A 26,225-nucleotide genomic window follows, 5' to 3' on the forward strand; every position below is an offset into this window, starting at 1 on the left:
TAAGAGAAAAGGCACCTAGACATTCCATTGTGGTGACCGTCACCTAGTTTTAAGGTGCCATTTGGCGATTAGATTATATATCTGAGTTTCCAACACTGGTTGCAAGTTGGAATGCTATGCTGAGAGAGAAAAGCTTACAGCAGCTCTGCAATGTATCCTACTGTTAATATCGAAGGTCAGAAGTGAAGCTGAAGCTTGCTTGGATTCCCAGTCAAAAGTCCCCTATACCTCTCTGGTTGCAGTACAGGTTGATGCATTAAATTGCCCCCTTCGATCTCCTTCCAGTCAAATCAGCCACTCAGTTGCATTCAGAAGCCTCATTGGCTTGCGTGAACACTGCTTGTACTTTTAAATGTTTAAAACCCAAAATCATAAATTTAAGTTTTGTGCACGAAGCAAGAGATTTAATTTTAACTTTTCTTTTTCTGAGATCCCTCAGCCACATGCATAGGCAACATGCACATGTAAGATATATACTGCAGCATTTAGTCTGTAGTGACATATGGAAGTTCTGTTAAGCCCATTTTACTTTTTAGAGATTTGCTAATCTCTATCAAGGGTGCTATATATTACCTTATTCCCCCCCCCCCCCCCCGTGAAACTGGCAGTCTTCTTAGTAGTGTTCATTTGTAGCAGAATTAATGGTCCTAATTTAACCCAAAAGCTTTAACCAAAATAGTCTGCCACATGCAGAAGGACATTTTGCAGTACAGTCCCAGGCATGTTTCCTTAAAAGTATTATTTAAGTTCAGTGGGATTTACTTCCTGGTAATTGATTTTAGCATTGCTGCCGTAATTCAATTTATTTCAATGGGCTTAGGCCATCTAGCTGCATCTAGGGTAGCAGTTGATTTATTGGTGGGAGGCAATTTTAATTTATGTAGACAAATGATGACAGTAGATCAGAGAGTTTATCTTTATTTATTTTTGGGATGTTCCAATGTGTTACTGTTCATAGAAAATAATATATTTGTTTCTTTGTTTCTTTCCAACAATGAATAGTAGCTTTTGCTAACTTATTAGTTGCCTCACATTTCTTTCAAAAGCTCAAATAGTATCTGTCTCGAGGTTTTGCTTACACTCAGATGTAAACAGCTACAGAATTTTAACTGACTGAAATTCAGTCAGTGGATAATCTTAGTTCATACCCTTTAAAATCCCAGATCAGCAACAAATACTCCCAGAGCCAAATCTATCCCCCTACGGAATACTCTCTGATCCCAGCCTTGACCCCCCCCCTCAAGTTGCCAACTTGGAAGCTATAAAAGATGTATGGAGAAAATTGAAGTTGTGGCTGTGGAGGTGAAGTAGGATTTACCCTCTGTCACTACATCCAAACTATATCATTATTACAAAATTTATTACCCCCCCCCTTTACCAGGAGGTCCCATGGAAGGTTGTAACATGAACTATGGTCGGAAGAGTAGGATGAGTCCTGAAAAGATATACCTCAGGTGTCAAAGGCCAGGATAAAGAGATGGGTCTTCAGCATGTCAAGTGACAGTGCTGGATCCAGGAGTACATCCAAGCTTCCTTCCTCCTTCTAAGGAAGTGCAAACCCATCAGAAAAGGTGGGCTTTCTACCTCCTGGACTTGAGAACACATAGCACTTTGTTTCACAGTTTAGTTTCACTTTGTTGCCCCCCATGCAGCTCATCACTGCCTCCAAACACCTGTCTTGATGCCTCAGTCAGCTCTCCTGATACAGATAGGAGAAAGAGAGGGAGAGAGAGCGCTGGGTGTCATTCATATATTGGTGCCACATCACTCCCAAACAGCTGATGACTGGTCCTAGTGGCTTCATATAGGTGTTAAATTGCATGGGTGATAAGAAGTATAGTGCCCCAACGACCACTTCCTTGAGCTATTCCAGAAGGATGCTATGGTCAATGGTATAAAAAGTCACCAGAAGGTCAAAAAGAATGAGCAGGGTTGCATTCTCCCAATCCCTCTCCTGACAAATGACATCAGCCAGGGCAGTTTCAGTGCCCTGACCAAACAATGGCTAGTTGCTGATTAGGATTTTAAAAATGGTGTTGTTAAAGCCATTAATTTGGGGGGGAAACTATCTGAAATTATTTACAACAGGCAATCCCTGCTGCTGCAGATTGGTGAGTTTTACATTAAACTTCTATGTCACATATAACCATAAACTAGCATAATTTGTGAACAAGTTCTGGGATGTACTTGACAGATGCAGTCCTTGCTAGAGGCCAATTACTTTCCTTTTAGGGACATTTCTTTTCAGGGAGAAATAAGCTTGGCTCTTGGAGGTGGTGCTGGTGTCTTTGTATGGGAAGATCCCTTGCTTGTCAAGAAGCAATAGGGTACGTCATACTCAATCGGGATGAACACTTCTAAGAATGACCATTTTTTTAAAAAAAAGAAACTTACCTAATGACAGAACTTTCCTAAGTGGTAATTATACGAAGTAAACAAGCAGTAGTGAAGTATCGATCATGCCTGCGCTTTCTTTCATAGGTTAATTTAGAGGAGACTCCTTTTCCAATTGGTTAGTTATTACGAACACTACTACACAGTATTCATTAGTGTTTTAAGTTTCTTCACAATGCTCTTATCTTGTAGTTGTGTAAAGGGAGATATTATCAGTGAGTTGCTGCATCCTTTAAATTGACTCTTGAATGTCTGTGTGCCTCACCGTTCAGAAATGTGATTGATTTCATAGTACAATTAGGTGGCAGGAATCTATGCCTTTGAAGAGTAAGGAAACATCTTGCAAAACCAGGAGTGAGGAATCTCAGGCCCAGGGACTCAATACAGCCCTCCTGGCCTCTCTGTCTGGCCTTTGAGACTCTTCCCAGGCCATGCCCCACCCTTGTGGCCCCACCTGTCACTGTCCCTGCCCCACAATTGCCTTACTGGAATATGTTCTAGATAATGTAATTTGCTTGCTCGGTTGGATGGAGAGGTGGTTGTGGATGTGTAGAAATCCACAATTCTTGCTTGGCTGGAATGTAGCCTATCGAGTAAAGGTGTAAGAGTCATTGTATATGTTACACAGAGCAGATTTGGAGAGGAAAGGGGGAAACCCCTGTAGCATACAAGGAAATCCTTGTACTGATGGGACATCGTAGTTGACTACCACCCATAGGGGTTATTATTATTTATTTTTGTTTATTAAATTTGTCAGTTGCTTCATCTGGCCCAGGACAACCCAAAGTGTCTTACAACCCGACAAATGGACAGTAAATCACACATAGATACATCAACACCAAGAGTAAAGAGAACTACAACAAAAACTTCTTACCCACTTTTTAAAGGCCACAGATAGTGTAAGGCCAAAGGCCTGGTTATAGAGGAAAGTGTTGGCCTAGTGCATTAGTAACCTGGTCATAGCTGGATTCCTTCTATTCCATTTTGATAGCATTGGTTAAGGCTTCAGTTGCAGTGAGAGAAGACCAGATTGTGCCATAGCTCATAAAATAACACTATAAGACTGGGCTACTCTGTTTAATATGTACTTTGGTAAGGAATATTGTCAGCTAGCTTGAAGCTGTAAATATTAGTAGTTGTGTGAGTTGAGAATTTCAACTTATTTGAGAAATAAGGGTTCTGTATCTGAGACACAAAACTGAAAATTATTAAAACTACATTATGTACTTCTATTTAGGTACTGGAGCATATACTATACACTCCATGTAATAAAATCACCTCAAAGCCATGCTTGTCATACAAACAGGTTTTGCATTTCCTGGTTTCTCTTGTGTTCTGGATAGAATTAACGATGGGCTAACACAAAGCTCAACATCTTGGAGACTATCATGCTGATATCCCTTGTCAATTGGATATTGTTGTGGAAAATAAGGAGGGAACTATTCAGGGACTAGTTGTTTTTCATGTTTGGAAAACAGTAAAATGTCATTTGAAAATAAATGATCAGGAGAACTTTGCTGCGTTGAAAATATAGGAAGTGTGTCACGGAAAGTGCCATAAAAATAAAGATACCAGATGCTGAATAAACTTATTTGTTAACCAAACAGATAAATATTTTAAATAATTAATAGTACGCATTATTAATACCGGGGAGAAACAACCCCGTTTCCTAACTTCTATGATGAGAATGTTTTGGAAATTATTTTATTAATTTTTATCTAACCAAATTTCTCATTTCATTTCGTTGCATTTAGTTACAGTAAGCATGGCCTCTTTGTCTGGAGCGGGGGGGGGGGGAGGGGGGCTATGAGGAAGGTACCATACAACATTACAGGGAAAGTTTAAAAAGAGATTTAACAGCAATCATAATAGCCTGAACAGTCTTTCTAAATTAACACAACCTTCTTTTGAGATGTTTTTAAATGAAACAATGATATGCTATATAACAAAGGATAGGAGGAGGTTATTTACTTAAAACGTTAACACCATACTGAACTTCAGGGAAGCAGTAATTTCTTTATCAATACAATGTAAATGGAAACAGTGCTTCTAGAAATCTATTTTGTTCATATCCTGTTTCTTTTTATGTTAAACAATGCCCCCATTTTGACATCATGGCTTATTCTCAAAGTTTATTTATCCAATATTTTGAGCAGACAACATACTTGCTGTGACTATCATGGAAGAAGTTAATTTTTTGTGTTCTCTGTTTATTGAGATGTATAATTTAACAACAGTAATAGGGAATCTGATAGTATTCATAGAGTAATGTTTTAGATATTACATCTTGTGCCTGTTTACTCATACAGTTGTTAACCTGTTCCAATTCATAATTATTATTCAATAACAAAGGATAAATTTTGGATAAATGATCTTTAACTTTATAAAAAGTGTCAAGTTTTGTTAAATTCCTTAACTTCCAAATTTCAAAACAACATGGTTCAAATAATTTTTTTAAAAAAAGGTTTCGAAACAATCTCCCCTTTTTGAAAAACATTGAACCGTGCCAAATCCTCTGGATAATTTCAGGGTTGGATTGCTGTAATTGCTGTGTTGGGCTACCATTGAGGTTGATGTCAAGGCTTTCGTCGGTAGAGAACATGGTGACTGGGTTTTTTGTGGGGACAAACTACTGCCAGATAACAACATAACACAATTCTCACCATGAAAATTCTTCCAGATTTGTTAGATCTTCTAATTCCTAATATAGAAAATCATAATAATTTATGTAGAATTTGTATAATTCATTACTACTCAGATATCATACAGATTTTTATTTGTAACTTTATGCAAATTATTTTCTTACTTTTTAAAAATCTGTTTTATATCCTTTTGCTTTATCTTTATATCCAGCTAATGAGCTATAATCAGATATTAGCCTTCTAGTCCTGCCAAAGACTTAACTGAGTTTGATATTTCTGTGTCTTGTTCATGCGTTACTATTCATAGGAACATAGGAAGCTGTCTTATACAATGTTAGACTACTTATTCCATCTGTTCCAGAGCACTGTCTATGACTGCCAGCAGCACTCCAGGCCCCTGCTACCTTCCAGATGTTGTGGACCAGGCATAGGCAAACTTGGCCCTCCAGATGTTTTGGGACTACAACTCCCATCAACCCTAGCTAACAGGACCAGTGGTCAGGGATGATGGGAATTGTAGTCTCAAAACATCTGGAGGGCCGAGTTTGCCTATGCCTGTTTTGGACTATAACTCCCATCAGCACAGCCCTTCTGAGTGGGCCCAATGGGAGTTGTAGTCCAAAACACCTGTGGGGCAACAGGTTGGCAAAGGATTAATCTAGAAATCTGTTGCTTACAAATGAAAGAAAGGAATTCTGTCATAGATGTGGGTCTTGTTTTCTTTATGTTAAAGAAATGGGAGGATATTTTACACATTGGTATGTGTGAGCATTCAAATGCTTGGACTGTGTTCACATACTGTATTTCATACAACAACAAATGATTTTGTAAGGAGAAGCCATTTTGCTGCAATTTGGGTATGTATTTTTGGGAATGTGGGACAACAGAAGGTGCGTTGTTCATTGTCCCTACCCTTTATAAAGAGGAATATTGAATGTTGTGCAGGTATAGCCGATAGCTTTATGTGCAGTATAGCAAACTGCATTTCGTTCTGCGTTAAGTAGGCTAGGTGAAGTCCTCTAATTACATTAATGCTGTTAAGATTTAACAGTAAATTAAATCACTTGTTCATACTTTTGCCATTACAACCCACCCTCCACCCGAACATACACTATTACATAGATTCATTACAAAATGATCAAAATCTTATCTTTCGTTTTGCTTCTGAGAATGTTCTGTAATTGAAAGAATTGGATTGTACACATAATTCCAGTACTTTCCCCACAGGGCTGTTAATGAAATCACATCTGCCTGTAAAGGCAGCAAAGAAGCACCATGGCTTTAGAGTGCTGTGAGAGTCAGGGCCTCCTCCCTTTTACGACTGTGCTTTTTTATTTTAGTAGGATGATGCATAATACTGTCCCATAGTGGGAGGTGTTAGAGTGGGTGGGAGGAGTTAGAGTCTGACATCCTCTCAGATGGGAGCTATAAACTTTTGACTAGGGGTAGAGCTGTGTAGATGATGGAGTCCTGGACTAAATTTGGTATTGGTACAGTATCAGGCTGCCAGTATTGTTGTGTGTGGTTTTTGTGTGTGTATATATTTTGTATATTTTTTGTATATTTTCCTGGGGACTTGTTGGAATAGGTACGTGTTGGAGATTGTGTTAGTGTTTTTTTGTGTGTGAGAGAGTTTGGTTAAATGTGTGCAGGTGTGGAATGATTGGAAAGATAGGGCTCTGTTAGCTGATGTGGAATTTGTGTGGGTATTTGAGTAAGTGGGACCATATTTTATGGTTATTGATGTTCCATATGCTGTATTATGCCTTGTAATAGTTTATATACTGTATCTTCTGCTTATCAGTGGTTTCTGCATGAACCAACTGAAAAGCAGGTGGGGGAGAAGGGTTTCTGGATGTGGCAGGGTTCAGGTGGTGCGTGATGAAGGAAAGGAATATTCTTCCTGCATTCTCTTGGATTTCTCACTGTGTGCTGAGAAAAGAGAGCGCCTTCAGCAGCACATGGCAAGGAAATGCAGAGGCAGAGATGTGTGTGTGGCATTGGCTCCACCCACTTTCAATTTGGTATCGCCTTGTGTTGGCACATGACTTCCATAATGTTGCTCACAAGGGAATACAGTTCATCACTTGAGCTGGAAACTATTCCCCACCGGTAGGTGACCTAAAAACAAGTCTCACTGTGTCGAATGGACCTTACACCCAAGCATATGTGTGAAGGTTGCAGTCAATAAATCTTATTCCCATCCTTCATTTCCCAGCCCTATTCCTTTACCTTTGCTATGGGTTTTATTGACTTTGCCTATTTCCCCACCCTTTTGTTGTGTCCGCCGTTTCCCACTTTCTTCCTGCCTTCACCCCATCAGCATTTTCCATATTGACTTCCATTTGCTGTAAGGAAACAGGCATGTTAGTTCTGGGGGAATTAAATTAATACCGTAAGTGGACTTGTGAAATGCAAGCAGCCCTTTTTATGGATCATCCCATGTGAAACATTCCAGTTTACACAGACAGCCTTTCTGCCTAAACTGAGTGCCCTGTTTGCAATCTGTGGTTTGCACTCTGGTTTTTCCCTTTTGCTGTCTCCATACCCTGAGCACTTGGTATCTCACCATTACCTGTGAAACATCCTTATGTTTCAGAGCCATAATGAGCTAAAATAAATACTTTTAATTTATTTTATATGACCACAACATTAATTAACTACAACTGCAGTCGTACCTTGGTTGTCGAACACCTCAGTACTCGGACATTTTGGCTCCCGAACGCCGCAAACCCAGAAGTGAGTGTTATGTTTTGCGAATGTTTTTTGGAAGCCGAACATCTGACGTGACTTCTGCAGCTTCACAATGAGTGCAGGAAGCTCCTGCAGCCAGTTGGAAGCCACACCTTGGTTTTCAAACTGTTACGGGAGTCAAATGGACTTATGGAACGGATTGAGTTTGACAGCCAGGGTACGACTGTACTGTATTTCACAAACACACTACAAGGTGTGAAAAGAACAGAGTTGTATGCCCTCTGAAGCAGGGCTGGCAAACCTGCAGGCCATATATACCCCTGCCCCAGACATTTTCAGTAGCTCACAGAGAGCTCTTGGCATTTGCCCTCCCCCTTTAATTTTTTTATTTTAAAATCACAAGTCAGTGCTGTTTGTGCCTAGGAGACCTTCCCTGCTGAGTAACTCAAGTGGTAGTGTTGTATTCACTGTCGCTTCTTGGTTCTGTAATACCAAAATTTGTTTTGAAGGGCAGGATGCAGTCCTCTTGACCTAGCACAGCCATGGTTCAGGCCCTTGGCCTGAAATATGCAGGGGGAAATGGGACTGGGCTTAACTATTTTTATAAGGTAGTAGTGAAGATTGATGAGATAATGTGGATTAAGCACTTTAACAATTAAGGCACTGTGCAAATGTTGTTGTTATTGAGAGACCTGGAGAACACCTGAATCATAGCTACAGTTCTGTTTCAACTACAGTAGAACTAATCTCCTCAGCCAAAAACACCAAAGCAAAACTCTCACAGAAGGGGGTGGGGAGGTGCTAAGGCCATTTAAAGCCATTCTTTGGATTGCTGGGGAACTAGAAAGTGCCTGTAATCTTCCCACCACTTTCTTAATGAGCAAGGAGCATCACAGTTGTTAATGAGATGGAGAAAAGCTACAGAAATGATATTCGCTGGAGACAGAACCCTAGTGTTAATTTGTGCAAGCATGTGATTTATTCTGCTGCTTCCAATGAGACCGGTGGAGCTGAAAACCGCTTTAAAGTGGCTTTATGAAAAAGATAGTTATTGGATATGTGCAATAATTAAGACTATTAATAGTATGACTGTTTCAAAAGGGAGCTTTTGTCTGAGCTTGATATGTCTCTGCCATGACTGAGCGCTTGTGAATTTAATATAATTTGTTTAGCAATTTCTTCACTTAGTGTGATCATCTCTATAAGCTACCTTACAAGGAAAACTGAAAATTAGAATGGCATCTGTGTTTATGTATTGGGTTTTGAAATGTAGGAAGTGAATGTGTGTTCCGAAGAAAGAGGTCTCTCAATAAGACGCAATGACTGGTGGGGGTTTAAATTATTTTTTAAAATATATTTCATTTTTTTATTTTTCTTAACTCTTAACTTTTCTTGAGAGTCCCATGGACTGCAAGAAGATCAAACCTATCCATTCTTAAGGAAATGAGCCCTGAGTGCTCACTGGAAGGACAGATCCTGAGGCTCCAATATTTTGGCCACCTCATGGACAGTGTTCTCGAAGCTACTAACATGAGTTTGACCAAACTGCAGGAGGTAGTGGAAGACAGGAGTGCCTGGCATCTTTGGTCCATGGGGTCACGAAGAGTCGGACACCATTAAACGACTAAACAACAACAATGCTTCAGCAGCTTCGAGAACACTGTCCAACCATCTCGTCCTCTGTCGTCCCCTTCTCCTTGTGCCCTCAATCTTTCCCAACATCAGGGTCTTTTCCAGGGAGTCTTCTCTTCTCATGAGGTGGCCAAAGTATTGGAGCCTCAGCTTCAGGATCTGTCCTTCCAGTGAGCACTCAGGGCTCATTTCCTTAAGATAGGTTTGATCTTCTTGCAAGTCCATGGGACTCTCAAGAGTCTCCTCCAGCACCATAATTCGCTTTGCTGAAGCATAGTGTTAGAGTAATACAGTTTGGATAGTATGTGGCGATGAGGTGGTGAGATGTGGGAGACAGTGAAAAATGGATGTATTTTGTAGCACGCTTGCCCTGTCCCCTTACTTGCTTGTGTGGGGTGTTTTGTTCTGGCACCCCCAACTGTTAAGAGTGCTGTGAGGGAGTTGCTGCAAGGTTCCTGTGAGGGTTCAAGGAAAACAAATGTCCACACTGTGCTCCAGTTCCTGGCAGGGTTCTGGGACACAAGTTGTTTGTGCAAAGAGCTCCCTTTGTGTGCAGAGCACCACTTCTTCCTCTTTTGTATTGTTGGAGTCCCTTCTTGTGAGCCCTGTGTCGCCAGAGACAAGAGAAATAAAAGCCCCCCGCTGCATGACTTGTCATCTTGAGTTATGACATCCCTGTATGTGGTTTATATATTTGTGGTGGTAGGCTGCATTTGGGCGTTGAGACTACACCATAGCCTATGTGAGAGAGGTGCTCACTGAGGTGGGGCGGCGGCTATTTTTTCATTTGTTTCCCTCCCACTGCTGTAAATGGGAGGAAATTTCTTGCATGTGGTCTGGGGCTGTTGTAAAGCTACATTGTCACTGAGGATGTGGTAGTGGTCTGTGGGGAAGTGCTTCTTCCCTCTGCCATTTCTGTGCCAGAAATTCCATGCTGCAATTCCATGGTGCTGTGCTGCCATATCTGTTATGGCACCAGTGTTCCACAGAGTTCCTCATAGCCCCTCATCCAGCATAACTCAAGCATAAGAGTGTTCTCCTATGTGTAGTGTCTTTCCTAATGTTGTATTAGTCTAAAACTGTGACTCATAATGCATCATGGTTGTTGTTTTTTTAAATAAAAAAGTTAAATATTGCTTGTTGGACTAGAAAAGGTCAACATTTGGGGGACTTAGATTATGGTTTTATAACAATTTTAAAAACATTGGTCTGTTTAAAAAAACAAGGCGTATCTTTCATTTTGAATAACACTTTAATTCTTAATTAACTTTGCAAGCACGAAGTCTTCCTAACTGCAGATATGTGCCCTTGGCACTTCCTCTTTCTCTGTATTCTATGTAGTGGAAAATTGAAGTAGATGACTAGTACAATTGTGCTCTGGCTCCAATAATTTAATGTTGAACTTCACTTCAGAACTGATGATAAATTACACGAGAGCTAAATTTCTGTGACAGATCTTTATCTGAGGACTTGGGTTTCTGCTAAAGAGTTGAAAGCAACACAGGAAGCAGCTTTATACCTTATAGGTCCACCTAGTTCAGTGTTTTGCTACTCTGACTAGCATCAGAGGTCCAGAGTTGTCCTTCTGAGACCTACCTGGAAAGGCCATGGATTGAATGGGGGACATTTTAGTATGCAAAGCAATTGTTCTAAATATGTGTTCTACCACCTTGCTATGGAGGGGGGGGGACACAATTTGGAAGGGGAGAAGGAGATGCTTTTCTTCTGAACCTACTTTCCCCAGTTTATTTTCCCCCCACCTTGGGTTTCCAGGTGTGTGGTTTTCCTGTATGCTAGAGAAACAGCTTAAGAATTAAATACCCTACAGTACTGTTAAGTTGTGGGCGAACATATCAGACGACATAGTGATTCTTCCAAAGCAGCTCTTTATTTGTAAGCTGGAACAGAACTGAACTGAGGAGCTCAGTCAGCCTGCTTATATAGAACTCCACTAGAATGCAACAGTAACCATTTTCTGTAACTAGCCAATCACTGAACGTCACTTTCGATCCTTCATTTGCATACAAACTATCCAATCACTGAACGTCACTTTCGATCCTTCATTTGCATAACTATCTACAGTATCCCCCTGCTGGCCCAGGGTGAGAACTTCAGTACATAACAAGTACCTTCCACATCTCCATCCAATCACTGCCTCTTCCTTCTGCTTTTCAGCTGTTCATCCTCACATATTAAAATTTAGTTAAAATCAGCATTAGCATTTTTAACTGGACATTTAAGAAGCACAAATGTAGTCTGTAATTATGGTTTCTTGATTCAGGCATCATGCTACACCACCATTGTTTTCAAACCATGGTTTCCGATTCTGCATTCCTGGTTGATTGCAAATCATGGTTTGACAATCCGTACATCACAACAAGCATTGTTTTTAATATGTTTACAAATTCACTTTCCCATTTTCTATTGCTTTCTCATACCTACGTCTTTGCACTGTTCTTCTGGGGACTGCAAGATGCAATAAAGGCTCACCCATTCATTCTGTCTTTGATTTTGGAGCGAGCTGAAATGAATCAATTTAGTGTTGATATGGGGAGATTTTTAATCCATCAAAGAAAGTGGGTGTGTCTGGATATATAGTTTGCAACTATCTCTGTATCTAACCTAGAAAAGTTGATGCTGTTTTAATAAAGCTTTATTTAGTCTGAGGAACTAATTTTCAATATTGGCTTCTAACACTTAATAACTTGTGTAGCACTTAGTTTTAAAATTATAAATTTCCTCCTTCCATAATTTTATATGTAGAATCATGGCTAGAATGCAAAGAGGAACACACATTTTTGGGTGTTGATATTTCTGTTTGGAAGGATCCCTTCACAAAATGCTGCTCTGGAAGGTCCTCCAGCTTTTGAGAGGGAGGTGGCCTTTCAGAGAGTGTACGGAGAAGGTAGCCCCATGTGTTCCACCTTAAAAGCAAGGCTAGAGCTTGATTCTTTGATCACATTTTGCAGTCACTAAGAAACATTAGAACTGAAAACGTTCCTCCTAACGGCAAGGGTATCCAAATCCTCAATTTTAGCAATAACATCTCATTTCCTCCCTTCTCCTCCCCACCCTTTATTTTGCCTAGTACCAGTTTAGAGCTTTAGCTGTTTCCTTGACAGGAAAGGGCAGCGATTCTGTTTTTCCATTAGGAGAGGTGACTATTGTGTTCAACTCATCCACATTTAGAGTTCTAAAAACTGCTTATTTATTAGTGATATAAGTTTGCCCTTGGCAAATGTTTGGTTTGATGAGGAAAAGAGTCAGGGTTGGCTGCTGGGCCTGCACAATGTGTAGGTTGTAGATCTGTTAACTGATTGGAAGAATGTGAAGTGATCTGTCTTAACCAGTTAGCTGATTTAACTTTTTTTGTTTAGATACAAGCTACCGTAATCTCTATATTGGTGCCTTTGTTTCATTTCCCAAAGGAAGTGTAAAATAACTTGTTTATAAATCTTCACATTATAATGTTGCTGTTTACAGTTCAGTACACAAGAGCATTGGTAGAATAAGAGAAGATTTGTGATATTTTCTTTCTCAATCCTTATTTCAGCAATACCTCAAAACCAAAAATAAACCAGTGTGCCCTTCCACTCTTACCCTCTTGCAATTAATCAACTGATTTAAGCCAACTGCAGTTTACAGTCCTGGTGGCTCAAGCAGCTTCCACTAGAGTGAATTATATATCAATGCAGTTTATTGTTTTTTCTCCATAGGGTCGAAATAAGAAGAAACCTGCTCCGGTGAAGTATGAAACTGGAGATCTTGTATGGGCAAAGTTCAACAGGCGTCCATGGTGGCCCTGTAAAATTTCCCATGATCCTGTGCTAGACACGCATTCAAAAATGAAAGGTAATAATATATTATTTGCATTACATGATCAGAGTTTTAGTGATTTGTATTATCCATACACAGCTCACTTTGCAGATTAGCCTCCATAAGTGTGTATTGACCAGGGTGGCTGTCAAATAAGCTGCCTGGGTGAAGATGATGATGTTGAGGGGGGTGGGCTGTGTATCTTTAATGTTTGTATAGCTTGTCAGGCAGCAAACTGCAGCTTCCTCTGTCAAAAGTTCTGGAGTCCTGTACTCACTCTCTCTCTCTCTATATATATATTTGGCTTGGTCACCCTGCCATGAAAAAGTGAAAGGGTAGTAACAGCCATCACTATTTTAGATTGCAAGCCCTTCATTTCTTATCTTAATTGCATACATAACCATATGCATTGATGGCATTACATGAATGCTAATGATAATAATAAGGCCCAGCCCTAACCTGGGATAATTAGAATGTTTCATGGAAATCAGTGGAACTTTGTTTGGTTAGTGGTTTGTTTAGGATTACAGGTAGGTAGTGGAAGCCTATGGCTCTCCACTTAGAAGCAAGCCCATTAAGTTGGACTTACTGCTAGGTAAAGGTATATAGAATTGCACTTGGTCTCATCCTGTGCCCACTTTCCTCGGAGTAAGTCCAGTTAAACTCAAAGGGCTTATTTTTAAGTAGACGTGCATAATACTGTTCAAGTATTCAATACTGAGAGATTGTGAAGAAAAGAGTTCTCAAGGTTCTGGAGTTTAGGAGGTGGAAGAGGAAGGCTTTGGTGGAAAGAGAATATACTTCAGTGGGTGGGTTTGCTGAAGGAGTATGTCATGAAGTGAAATATTCAGTGGTGAGAGAACAATGTGAAAATGTTAGAAATCAACCAAGAAGACAAGGGTAGGGAGAGTGGACCAAGTGCAAGGTGTGAGCGTTATTTCTTCACAACAGGTAAATTATTGCCTCTTATTGAAATTTAAAACGTGTGTGCCACCATTGCAAAGTCTCTGATATTTTGAATTAAATCCACTGTCCTTCAGAACCCCATATTCCCCCCCCCCCGCAAAAAAACCCCACTATGCTTGCATCCCTGAGAACTTCAACCAGGAACCAATTTGAAGAGTAAAACTGTTCTTCTAAAAATGAAAATTTGAAGTAGAATAGGCAGTGGTTGAGAGAAGAGAATGGTACCCAAAGACGCATTGACCTCTCCCAGATTCTTGTCCACATAGTGTCCAAATAGCTCCCTAACAGTACAGTGGTGCCTCGCAAGACAAAATTAATTCGTTCCGCAAGTTCTTTCGTCTTGCGAGTTTTTCGTCTTGCGAAGCACGGTTTCCCATAGGAATGCATTGAAAATCAATCAATGTGTTCCTAAGAAAACCGCCTTCAGTCCAGGTCCGGGGACAGTCTGTCCCCCGACCTCTTCTGAAGGCTGGGGGGGGGACAAGGGCTTTTCTTCCCACCCCCAGCATTTTAAAAAACCCCGGGACAGCAGAGGACTTCTCCGCTGTCCCGGGGTTTTTTAAAATGCTGGCGGGCGGCAGCGCTGCCGCCCACCAGCATTTTAAGATCGCCCCGGACAGCGGACTTCTCCGCTGTCCCGGGGCGATTTTAAAGCCCCCGGGAAGGCAGGCGGGGGGGGGAGCAAAGACTTTCGCCCCCCACCGGCCTTCAGAAGAGGTCCCTCCTCTGAAGGCCGGTGGGGGGCGAAAGTCTTTGCTCCCCCCCGCCGCCTGCCTTCAAAAGCCGTCCGGGAAAGTGGAGAAAGCGCTGCGTTTCTCCGCTCTCCCGGGAAGGCAGGCAGGGGGAAAAAAAGACTTTTGCCCCCCGCCGGCGTTCAGAAGAGGTCCAGGACCTCTTCTGAAGGCCAGTGGGGGGCAAAAGTCTTTGCTCCCCCCCCCCGCCGCCTGCCTTCAAAAGCCGTCCGGGAAAGCGGAGAAAGCGCTGCATTTCTCCGCTCTCCCGGGAAGGCAGGCAGGGGGGAGCAAAGACTTTTGCCCCCCGCCGGCCTTCAGAAGAGGTCCTGGACCTCTTCTGAAGGCCGGTGGGGGGCGAAAGTCTTTGCTCCCGCCCGCCTGCCTTCAAAAGCCGTCCGGGAAAGCGGTGAAAGGCGCTGCATTTCTCCGCTCTCCCGGGAAGGCAGGCAGGGGGGAGCAAAGACTTTTGCCCCCCGCCGGCCTTCAGAAGAGGTCCTGGACCTCTTCTGAAGGCCGGTGGGGGGCGAAAGTCTTTGCTCCCCCCCGCCGCCTGCCTTCAAAAGCCGTCCGGGATAGCGGGAAGCGCTTCCCTGCTATCCCGGACTGCTTTTAAAATGCTGGCGGTGGGGAGCAAAGCCTTTCGGCCCCCCGCCGGCCTTCCTGGACCTCTTCTGAAGGCCGGAGTGGGGGGAAAGGCTTTGCTCCCCACCGCCAGCATTTAAAAGAGGTCCCCGGAGATTTCCCTATGGGCTTTCTTCTTGCGAAGCAAGCCCATAGGGAAATTCGTCTTGCGAAGCGCCTCAAAAAACGGAAAACCCTTTCGTCTAGCGGGTTTTTCGTCTTGCGAGGCATTCGTCTTGCGGGGCACCACTGTATCTGAAATATGTATGCTGAAGTAGGGAAGAAAAAGAAATTAAAACTTGTGCTGTTCATTCATTCATAAGATGTTTCTCTTTGGGAAAACAGTTGCTTCTCTATCCTATGATGACAGCTTCTGAACTCCTTTTAACCCATGGGTAGGCAAACTAAGGCTTGGGGGCTGAATCCGGACCAGTTGACTTCTAAATCCGGTCTGCAGATGGTCCGGGAATCAGTGTGTTTTTACATGAGTAGAATGTGTCCTTTTATTTAAAATGCATCTCTGGGTTATTTGTGGGGCCTGCCTGTTGTTTTTATATGAGTAGAATGTGTGCTTTTATTTAAAGTGCACCTTTGGGTTATTTGTGGGGCATAGGAATTTGTTCACCCCCCAAAAAAATATATATATAGTCCAGCCCCTCACAAGGTCTGAGGGACGGTGGACCGGCCCCCGGCTGAAAAAGTTTGCTGACCCCTGTTTTAACCCCTGACTCATTCAAAAAGTAAAACACAGGGAGCACTGAATGCAGAGGGCCAACAACCTCTAGCAAAATTTGGAACTTTAGAGTTCTCTCCAGAATTTCAAAGAAAAGACTGATTTAATATTTAATATAATTCTCTCTGAAAAATGGGTTCTAAATTAAATCTGTATTAGTTTGCTTCAGTGAGCAAGTGGATAAGACCAAAAAGCAAGAGCCACACCAAAAGAAATACAGTGGTACCTCGGGTTAAGTACTTCCGGAGGTCTGTTCTTATCCTGAAACTGTTCTTAACCTGAAGCACCACTTTAGCTAATGGGGCCTCCCACTGCTGCTGCACTGCTGGAGCATGATTTCTGTTCTTATCCTGAAGCAAAGTTCTTAACCCGAGGTACTATTTCTGCATTAGCGGTGTCTGTAACCTGAAGCATATGTAACCCGAGGTACCACTGTAGTAAAAATAACCAACACATCATGAAAAAATGTGTATATTTATTTAAGACAGTGAAAGCATAATACAAAATGAACAGTAAATTATATTTAAAAAAATACACTACAGATGAAACAATTATAATGGGGCAACCACATGCACTATATGCACTATATGGGAATATGAAACAACTTGCACTGACTACTTATAGTACATAAGTTATTATAGGTAAATTACCAGTTATCCTTCTAACACTCTCCCTCAAGTCCAGCTAACTTAAAAGCAAATGCAGTAAGAATGTTTCACTATATTATAAAGGTCTGCTTAAGCAATATATGAAAATTACTCAAGATTTGAAAGAGAGTAAGTGAGATGTAGGGATATTCTAAAAGACTTGAGAACTTGGGAGGAATAATGAGTACATAAATGATTTTACCAAAAGCTCCAAATCTACCAGACTTGCTGTGGTGAGGTCTGTTGGTTCCAGATGGAAGTTTCCTGAGCAAAAAATGGAAGTACAAATCTCAGCAAACATACAAGCTTGCTCCAAGAAATGCAAAATTCACAGACCTGTTCTACATCTCCCAACACCACCATTTCAGGGAATGTAATGTTGGGGGAGGGAGAAAAAACAATATAAACTAAAAGCTGTAAGGAAACGCTGAGAGAGAAAAAGAAGAGACTACCCCAGTCTTACTTCTCCATTTTCTTAATTTTAAACACCTCCCATTTCAAATCCCTATCCACACTCTGGTTTTCTCTGGTAACCCCCTTAAATAAATTTACCCATTAAAAATCAGTCCATTAAATCATGACTTACACCAAAATTCTCAGACTTCTTCATTACTCTTCCTTAATTGCAACCCTGAATCTCTCAGCTTTCTTTATCAAAACAAGAAGTCATTTTTGCCAAGCCAGAAAGAAGAACCTTGAAAGTACTTGGTTCTGCCCTGCTTTCTTAAGCTAATTGTCCAAAACAAAGACTTCACTCTTTGAAAAGGAAATAAAATGTTGGTTGAAAAAAGAATTATCTTCTAATGTGACACACATATAGAATAAAGGCACATATGCAGACAATTACCAGATAACAGGGGGAAACTTCACTCTCATTAAAATGCCCACTTCTTATCCTACACTCCTCTCCCTCTTCCACCCCATGGTTTATAATTGGTGTATTTTCCATTGAACAGCTGCTTCCCTGTCTAATCATATGGAGACATAACTGTAAACCCTGAACAAAAAAAAACCAAAAACACATTTCACATCAAAAGGTACCTAGAGTTATTAGTGTATTGAAGTAATAAGATACTTCTTTCTTAATTCAACAAAAGTGCTGTGTTTGTCCAGCTCAGGCTTGAATAGATTACAGGAATACATTTTGTCCTCCTCCTTGCTTTTAATTAGAATAGCAAGTAACCAGAATTCGGTCATCTAGGGGCACCTTTGGTGTTGCTATCAGAGAGAGGTTAACCTATCTTCATAGGTTCCATTGCCGTATTTTTCACAAAGCTTTTGTCGTAGGAAGAATGCTCCCATTATTCAAGGATGCTTAGCCAGCATCTTTTCTGTTCCTGCAGCCATCGACCTAGGCATAGCGATCGTCATGGCTTCCTGAAACCACAATTTGGTGCATACAATATGTGGATCTGCTCCTTCCGTACAGCACCCTGGAACCCAGAAAATAAGTCCAAAAGGGACTTGACTATCACCCTCTAATGGTGAACTCAGGTGGTGAGTGCCAATAGAAATAGAGCCAAATTAATGCATATAACAAACAAGAGGGCAGGAACCAGTGTGTTCTGGGGAACCCTGAGTGAAATACAAAACAAGGGTGCAATACTCCCCCCACCCCAATGTTGCATAATTTATTCCAGGTCCCATTTGTTAGATATGTTTTAGAAAATATTTTGGGGGCATTCCTACAGCTTGACACAAAATGCTAATCTTGCCAATTTTGTCTTTGATAGTGTCCAATCGCAGACCACATCGAGAATACTATGTGGAAGCCTTGGGAGACCCATCTGAAAGAGCCTGGGTTGTAGGGAAAGCTATTGTAGTCTTTGAAGGAAGACATCAGTTTGAAGAACTGCCTGTCCTTCGGAGAAGAGGGAAGCAAAAAGAGAAAGGTTACAAGCACAAGGTAAATCTCATGTTCTCATTTGGTTTCTTCTTGAGTGTTCTCACCTGAGTGCGAAACCTAGGTGTATGATTTAGTGGAAGTGAAGTACTTCTTAAAGACCATGGATCGCAGTTGGAAAAATTTAAACTCATGCTCAACTCTCTCACTTAACTCCATCAGCATACAAAGGTGCTCCATTTTTTGGGATTGCGTTTCTTATACTGCTTTAAAAATGCCTGATATGATTTGAGACTTGGAGGCTGCTGATAAAGGAATGTCTTTTGCGTTGACTTGTCCATATAGCTACCTGATAATAGACTGGAAATATAATCATGTAAATCTGGCCATTATGTTAGTTACAGGTATATAAAGAGAACTTTTGACAACACTTTTCAATGTGATTAATGGAGAAAACATTGTATCTGAAGGGCAAATGTGGAGTAATATGCGCAGGAAGGAAACCCTACTGTATTTCAAAATCTTAGTCTACAGCTTGAATTCCTTCTGGAGCCAGCATCCCATTTTGTGGTCCTAGCTCTGTGTTAATATTTCCAAAACTGAGATTCTGGCATAAAACATCCAGGCAACCATTTTCTTGAGACTAGATTCAGAAGAATTCAGCTATATTCCAGTTTTGGAACTTATTAAGCTCTCAGGGAGCCAGAATGGAACCAGACTGTTTGTGCTTAAAATAAAAAAAGGTGACAGAGCAGCTTTTAAATTGATTGTGTGGGGGAAGCTGAAAGCAGCTGCAAAGTCCTGTTCAGAACAAATCATGGCCCTGAGAGGAAGGGGGGAATTATTATTATAATTTAAATTGGGGAGAGGGTAGAATGTGTCACTGAGAGTGCAGGGGCACATGATAGCAACTGAGAGGCAAGCAGGTGTCAGAGATTTGTGGAGATGGAGTAAAAAGCCTTTTGAGTTGATATATTTCCCACTGTGCATATGTATTTGAATTGTTTTTAAAATGTGGAGTGTTTTATTCCTTGTTGTTTGCCACTTTGGACTCCTTTGGAAGGTGTGTGTGTGTGTGTGTGTGTGTGTGTGTGTGTGCGTGTGTGTGCGTGTGTGAAGCCTCTGAGTCAAGATGAGTGAGCTGGAGTGCTTGGCCTTAGATGAGAGCATTGATATAGTGGACATAATGGAAGCCTGCTATAATGGAGAGAACCAATAGAACACAGTTACCTCTGGGTACAAGCTCTATAAGAAGGACCAAGAAGGGCATATTGGAGGCGATGCCACTGTGTGTGAAAGAAAACATAGAGTCCAGCAAGCTAGAAATCCCCAAAGGAGCAGACTCTTCCTGGACTTAAGTGGCATGCAGGACCTGGTGTGAGATGTAAATGTTATAGTACCTACTGGGAGCAGTGACCATAGTGCTATCTAATTGCATACATTTGTAAATGGACAGTTGCCAAGAAAATCCAGCACAGTCACATTTGACTTCAAAAGATGAAACTTTCCTGAAATGAAGGGATTGGGGGAAAGGAAAAGGAAGTTGAAAGGCATAATCAAGAGAGCTAAATCTCCAGGTCAGGAAAGGTGCCACCAGGGCCAGGAGGATACCAGAGTGGTTAATGAGCAGAGGCAAAGAGCTATTAGAGCCAAAAAGTTTTCTTTTGTTATTTTTTATTTTATCAGCAAGGCCTAGAACATCATCTCTTGTCACAACTGACTTAGTTCCTCAGACTCCCTTCCTGTGAAAGTTAGATCAGGCACAGAGATCTGCTATATATAATCCACCAAGGAAACAGATGCAAATAATTTATTCAGCTTCTCTGCAGTCTCTTTATCCTCCTTTAGCATACCTTTGAATCCCCTGTCACCTGAAGGTACAAGCGCCTAAATGATGTTCTGCTACTAATGTATTTAAATAATATTCTATTGTTAGTATTTATGTTTAAGCAATGTGCTCTTTGATTGTTTTATAGCATCCTTTATTGCCTGCTTAGCAAATGAAAGTCTTGTCCAATGAGGAAAACAAAAAGGAGCACAAATTTTGGCAAAAGAAATGTAAGCAGGCAATAGGGGATGCTATAAAACAATTGAAGTAGCAGAACATCATTTAGGCGCTTGTACCTTCAGATGACAGGGGATTATATATAGCAGATCTCTGTGCCTGATCTAACTTTCACAGGAAGGGAGTCTGAGGAACTGAGTCCGTTGTGACAAGAGATGATGTTCTAGGCCTTGTTGACAAAATAAAAAATGACAAGTCACATTCATGTTCTCCACGACTCTAGCTTTGATCTGCGTACTTTAATTAATTATGTGCTGCAGTTACATTTTGTGAAAGAAGATAATGTTCATATCTGTGTGTAATTTTATCTTTTTGTGTATTATATTTTTTTTGTAACTTGTTTTTTCCTTTCCTATACTTTCCAGGTTCCTAAGAGGTTTCTGGCAAAATGGGAGATCAGTGTTGGCCTTACAAATGATTATCTAAAGCAGAACCGTGCTCAAAAATACATCCCGACTTCCAGCAAACCGGACAGTGAAAAGGATGTGCATTTAATGGGATCTTGTACAAAGGACTCCTTAAATGAACAGAGCAGACAACTGAATGGATGTTTGAAATCACTAACATTGGACTCCAAACATTTGACCCATGATAAGGGGAAAGTGTTCACCAAATCCCGAAACAAGAAGAGCTCTGACACCCGGAGGAGAACTAGAGTAAGAAAAAGTAGCACCAAACTGGAGGCATCCAAGAGAGAAAGTGGGGGGAAAGGGCCAGTAAGCAAAGCTAAAAATATGGTTGCTGCAGATATGCCAGAGAAGCAGGCTTCTCATGAACTTTGCAGAATAGCAAAGAGCCTAATGGGATCCAAAGGCAGCATGGAAAACTACTTGCTCTCTTCTTTTGGAGAAAGACAGTTCGAAAACAAATATAAGAAACCAGGGTTTGATATATCTAATAGCAGCTGCCAGCAGGAAACATCCAAAGCGGACGTGAAGAAAAAGAGAAATCCAGCAGGCTTCACTTGCAGTTCAAAGCTACAGCAGCACTATTCCAGAACTGATGCTGGAGCAGAGAGGAAACAAATAGACTCTGATTCATCGGATAACGGTACCTGTGATCTAGACTCCCTTGACCAAAGTTTAGCAGCGGTAGCAGCTTATAGTGTCTTGAAGAATAGTGACTCTGTAAATAAAAGTGGAAAAGAACTGTGTTCAGGGCAAAGAGATATTAAACATTCTGCACCTGTCTCAAAAAGCAGCAATCGAAGCCGCAAACCTCCAGAAGGTTCTCTAGACAGGAATATCAATGTTGAAACAGGAGGTGAGGAATTCCGTGAGCCATCCCTTGCAGCTGAGGTGGCTTCAGTTTACAGGAATGACAATCTTATCAATGTAGATAAGCACACTACACTCCAAAGTAAGGGGTTTATAAGTCAAATGGATGCAAAACAGCCTCAGTTCAGAAATATAAAATGCAAGCATAAAGAAGCTGCTGCTGGGACAGACTCCTCTCTTAAGGAAGATGAATGTAGCCCCGACTGCTGCTTTTCTGCTACCAAAGGTTCTCCTGGGTCTCAGTTAGATATGCCTAACAAAAGTGGGAAGGCTGATGGCCCCAAGCTGCTGAACAGCACAAATGAGAAACCCGGTGATTCCGCTGAAATAGAAACGGCAGTTGTGAAACACGTGCTTTCAGAACTGAAGGAGCTGTCGTATAGGTCCATGAATGTTGAAGCGAAAGACTGTGGGCCACCTAAGACCACAGTGCCCTTACTCTTTTCATCTGTCTCTGGGCAGAACCATTTGCCTATTGAGCCCGATTATAAATTCAGCACCTTATTAATGTTGTTGAAAGATATGCATGATAGTAAGACGAAAGAGAAGCAGATCATGACTACTCAGAACATAGTCTCTTATAGGAGTTCTCACAGCGATGATAGTTCTGGAAGTAACACTCCAAGTGATTTGACATCTTTGCCTACAATGGGAACCACTCATAAATTAGAAAAAAGCCAAGATAGTGTTCGAGAACCAGAGTGTCAGAAACCCAAAGAAGGTCAGTCCTCTTTTTCACATGGTATCGCAACCAAGTTGATCGATCCCGGTGCTAACAAAAGGGAACTCACAAACGCTTCTGTTTCTGGTACAAACTGCACCACAAGGCGCAGCTGTCCAAAATCTAAGCAGCTATCTAAACTAGTAGCTAATGCAGCATCAAAGAGCAAAACACTAAAGCGGTTGTCTAATTCAGCTGAGAGTGTGCCCCGCCAGGATAGAGCTGCCCAAGGCTCAGTTGCTAGTGCGCTAGACAATGCAAAGGAAGATGTTGAAAGGAAAGTGTCTTGGGAGTTGATGGGACACTCCCCTGACGAAGACTCTGCAAGTTCCTCTGATGACAGTTTAGTTCGTATAAGAATGAAGTCAGAATATGATAAAAAGAGAGAGAGCTGCAACTCCTTTGAAAATGGGGAGTTGGATTCAGGACTGGATAGAGAAGGCTCCTTGGGTGATGAGCCTAGAGATGTATGCCACGTAGCGCCCAAAAAGCGATGGCAGCGTTTTAACCAAAGCAGTGCTAAAGCTGGTAAGCACATCAGTAGATCTAGGGAAGCAGAACAGTTACGTGCCTTTGGCCTCTACAGAATAAAAGCAAGCTTCAGACTGTAGGCTTCTCCTCACTCTTTAAAAAGGGAGCATGCATTATAGGCAAGAACTGTGAGAAGCACTTAGTTAGCTGGGCAACATTTTGCAGAATCAGGGGGATGAAACAAAAATACAGTTCTTACAGAATTGAGAGTTTTACAGTTTTGAGATCCTAGTTTGAGTTCTCTGTACAAGGTAAGGATTCCTTGTGCTGCACCACTGCAGATTGGGGGAGCTGGAACCACATGGTGAAATCTTCCACCCTATAGATAAATAAATATATATGGAGTATTACTCAGTAATGGGCAAGATCCTACCTGAAGTCTATAAGTGGTACAGCTCATAAACTCTTCAGCTGTCTGCATCTGCAGGTTGTGAGAACTAGCCCTTAAGAGGTTTTGTGCCACGAGTTGCAGTGCATAAAAATCTTAAGGTTATCCAATTGAAATGCTGGTTGTTACTCTAGCTTTTCTCTTCCGTAAATTTTAATACAGGTTCACTTTAATCTTTTAAAACTAGAAACAGCGCTTAAGAAGGCATAGTGTGATTTGCAAATATATATATATATATGGTTTCTCTTACCTTGTGCAGAAGCTTTATTTATAAATTAAAACATGATGGACCCAATTCTAGCATGAAAGTATAATATTTACTGCTCAGTATTACAGGAGACTCATGAGAAGGAAAAATTGCAGCCCAAAAGGTAGATAAAAGTTTGGTAGTACTGTACCAAATAATGTGTGTTTATTTCTCCCTGTGGAAAGCAAGTGGTCTGCTAAACTGAGTGTATTGCCAACAACACAATCCTATACATGTCTAACTCAGAAGTAAGTCTGTTGGCTTACTGATAGCTAAATAGGTGCAGAATTGCAGTCTAACACAACTTTACCTGAGAGTAAGCCCAGTAGGACTAACTTGCAAGTAAGCATGTCTATGGTAGTGCTGCATGTTGGGTTAGGACTCAAGAAGTCACCACCATAGACTGCAGCAATTTAAACTTGAATCTTACATTCTATAAACTTTTCAATCTTGTTTTGCTGTTCTCCATTAGTAGTTTTTGATCAGTGATCGTGCATTGGGTGGCAACATGAACTAAATTTCAAAATGTAGAGGGCTGGCCTACCCTGTTTGCGAAATGCAAATTGCATGCTATGTGAAATAGAAGATAAAGCAAAATGTGTGAGCCAAGGCAGTCCTAGTTCATTACTTATCTCTGTGTACTCCATAAATTAACTGCTCTAGCATTTAACTTTCTGCTAGATCTGAGACACATTCTCTTGAATGGTAATCGCCCCACCACATTTTGAAAACAGATTTTGCAACATGTTGTGAAGAATAGGTATTTTTGATAAAGGATTTCAGTAATGTTTGTGGATTGCAGTAAAATGCAGGAGATGTTGCAAGATGAGCAATAAAGTATTATTAACTAACTTTTATGAGGAAAGTATCCAGATCTTGCCTTCTGCAGAAGACAAAAGGTTAATTTGGCAAATACACAATTATAATTATTTTTATTCTGGCCAAGGGCCAAACACGCTGCATTCAGTTTAGCTTCTCCATACACCTGTTCAGAGCATTTCAGCTTCCCACTTCCAAGGGCAGCTATTCCCAAAGATTTCCAGGGGTTGGGCGGTGGCAGCACTTTAGAGTAAAAATAGGTAAGATCATTCTGTTTCAGTTTCCATGTACTCACAGGTCCATTCTGTTCTGTTTTTAGGAGGGGGAATTGATTGCTTTTTAATAATACGCACTTCCCTGTGATATGCATTTTCTATGCATCTTTCCTATAAAACAAATTTCTATATGATTGACAATGTATCCCCCCCCGCAATATGCATTTTTGTAAACATTTCCCCTATGAAACATGCATTTCTGCATGCACTTTTTAAAAAACAAAACTGCATCGCTAAGTGGGCAAACTGATAGCTGCATTCCAACCCACCCATAAATCTAGGGAGAGCCAATCTGACACTAAAAAAACTCAAAGCAGTTTATAAAAAGAATAAAAAGGGGGGAAATAGTCTGTGTTTAGCTTATTAAAAAAGTTTAAAGCAGATTACAACACCTGTAAACATTCTACATATCTGAGCAAGCATGTCCAAACAAACATGTTTTTAGCAGATGCCTAAAGGAGTACAGCGGATGTATGTCAATAGGCAGGGAGTTCCAAATTGTGGTTGCTGCTGCACTAAAAAAAATTCTTAGAAATGCAGAATGAGTATTGTTTGGCACTTGTAGCGGTGTCCATTCCACAGATTGAAGCAGCTGAGTGGGCACATATGGAGGAAAGCGGTTTCACAAGTAAACTGTGGTTCTGAGTTGTTAAGGGTTCTATATACTAATAGCAGCACATTGAACGTGGCCCAGTAGCAAACCTGCAGGCCTCTGAGAACAGGTGTTATATGTTGACGGAGTCTCACTTCTGTCAGTAATTGTATTGCAGCATTCTGCACTAACTGCAGCTTCCAGATCAAGTGCAAGGGAAACTCCCCCCCCCCCAACAGAGCACATTGCAGTAATCCAGACTTTCTTACTGACATTGCTTCTGTTTTTCCCTATGCACCTCCTCCTTTTTTTCTTAATCATCTTTACGTATTATTGTAAGCAACCACAGTAACTCCATTGTTAGGAAATGCTTTTATTCACGATGATTCACTATGTGGCACTCCACCACAAAAACCATGAGATGTTACTGTACAAATTCAGTAATCCAAGTTACAGTCTCTCACATTGGTATCAAAATAATTTTTACTCAATAGCTACAGCCAGAACGAGGATGGGTACTATTTGTGTTACGCCGTGAACCTTACTGAGATAGATAAGGGATAGCCAGCTTCCTTCACCCAAGAGATT

At 41.1% G+C, this 26,225-nt stretch overlaps 1 protein-coding gene across 1 annotated transcript in view; it reads left to right on the plus strand.

Moving 5' to 3' along the window:
* The window catches only part of NSD1 (nuclear receptor binding SET domain protein 1), a 66,263-nt gene that overhangs the window by 7,467 nt on the left and 32,571 nt on the right, over nt 1-26,225 (plus strand). Inside the window, exons 3-5 of the mRNA XM_083726345.1 lie at nt 13,079-13,214; nt 18,613-18,785; nt 21,153-22,785. Of these exons, the coding sequence (XP_083582471.1) occupies nt 13,079-13,214; nt 18,613-18,785; nt 21,153-22,785 (1,942 nt within the window). The remainder of the gene's footprint in view (nt 1-13,078; nt 13,215-18,612; nt 18,786-21,152; nt 22,786-26,225) is intronic.

This window comes from Podarcis gaigeae, assembly GCF_964106915.1.
Source record: "Podarcis gaigeae genome assembly, chromosome: 2".
NCBI lineage: Eukaryota > Metazoa > Chordata > Lepidosauria > Squamata > Lacertidae > Podarcis > Podarcis gaigeae.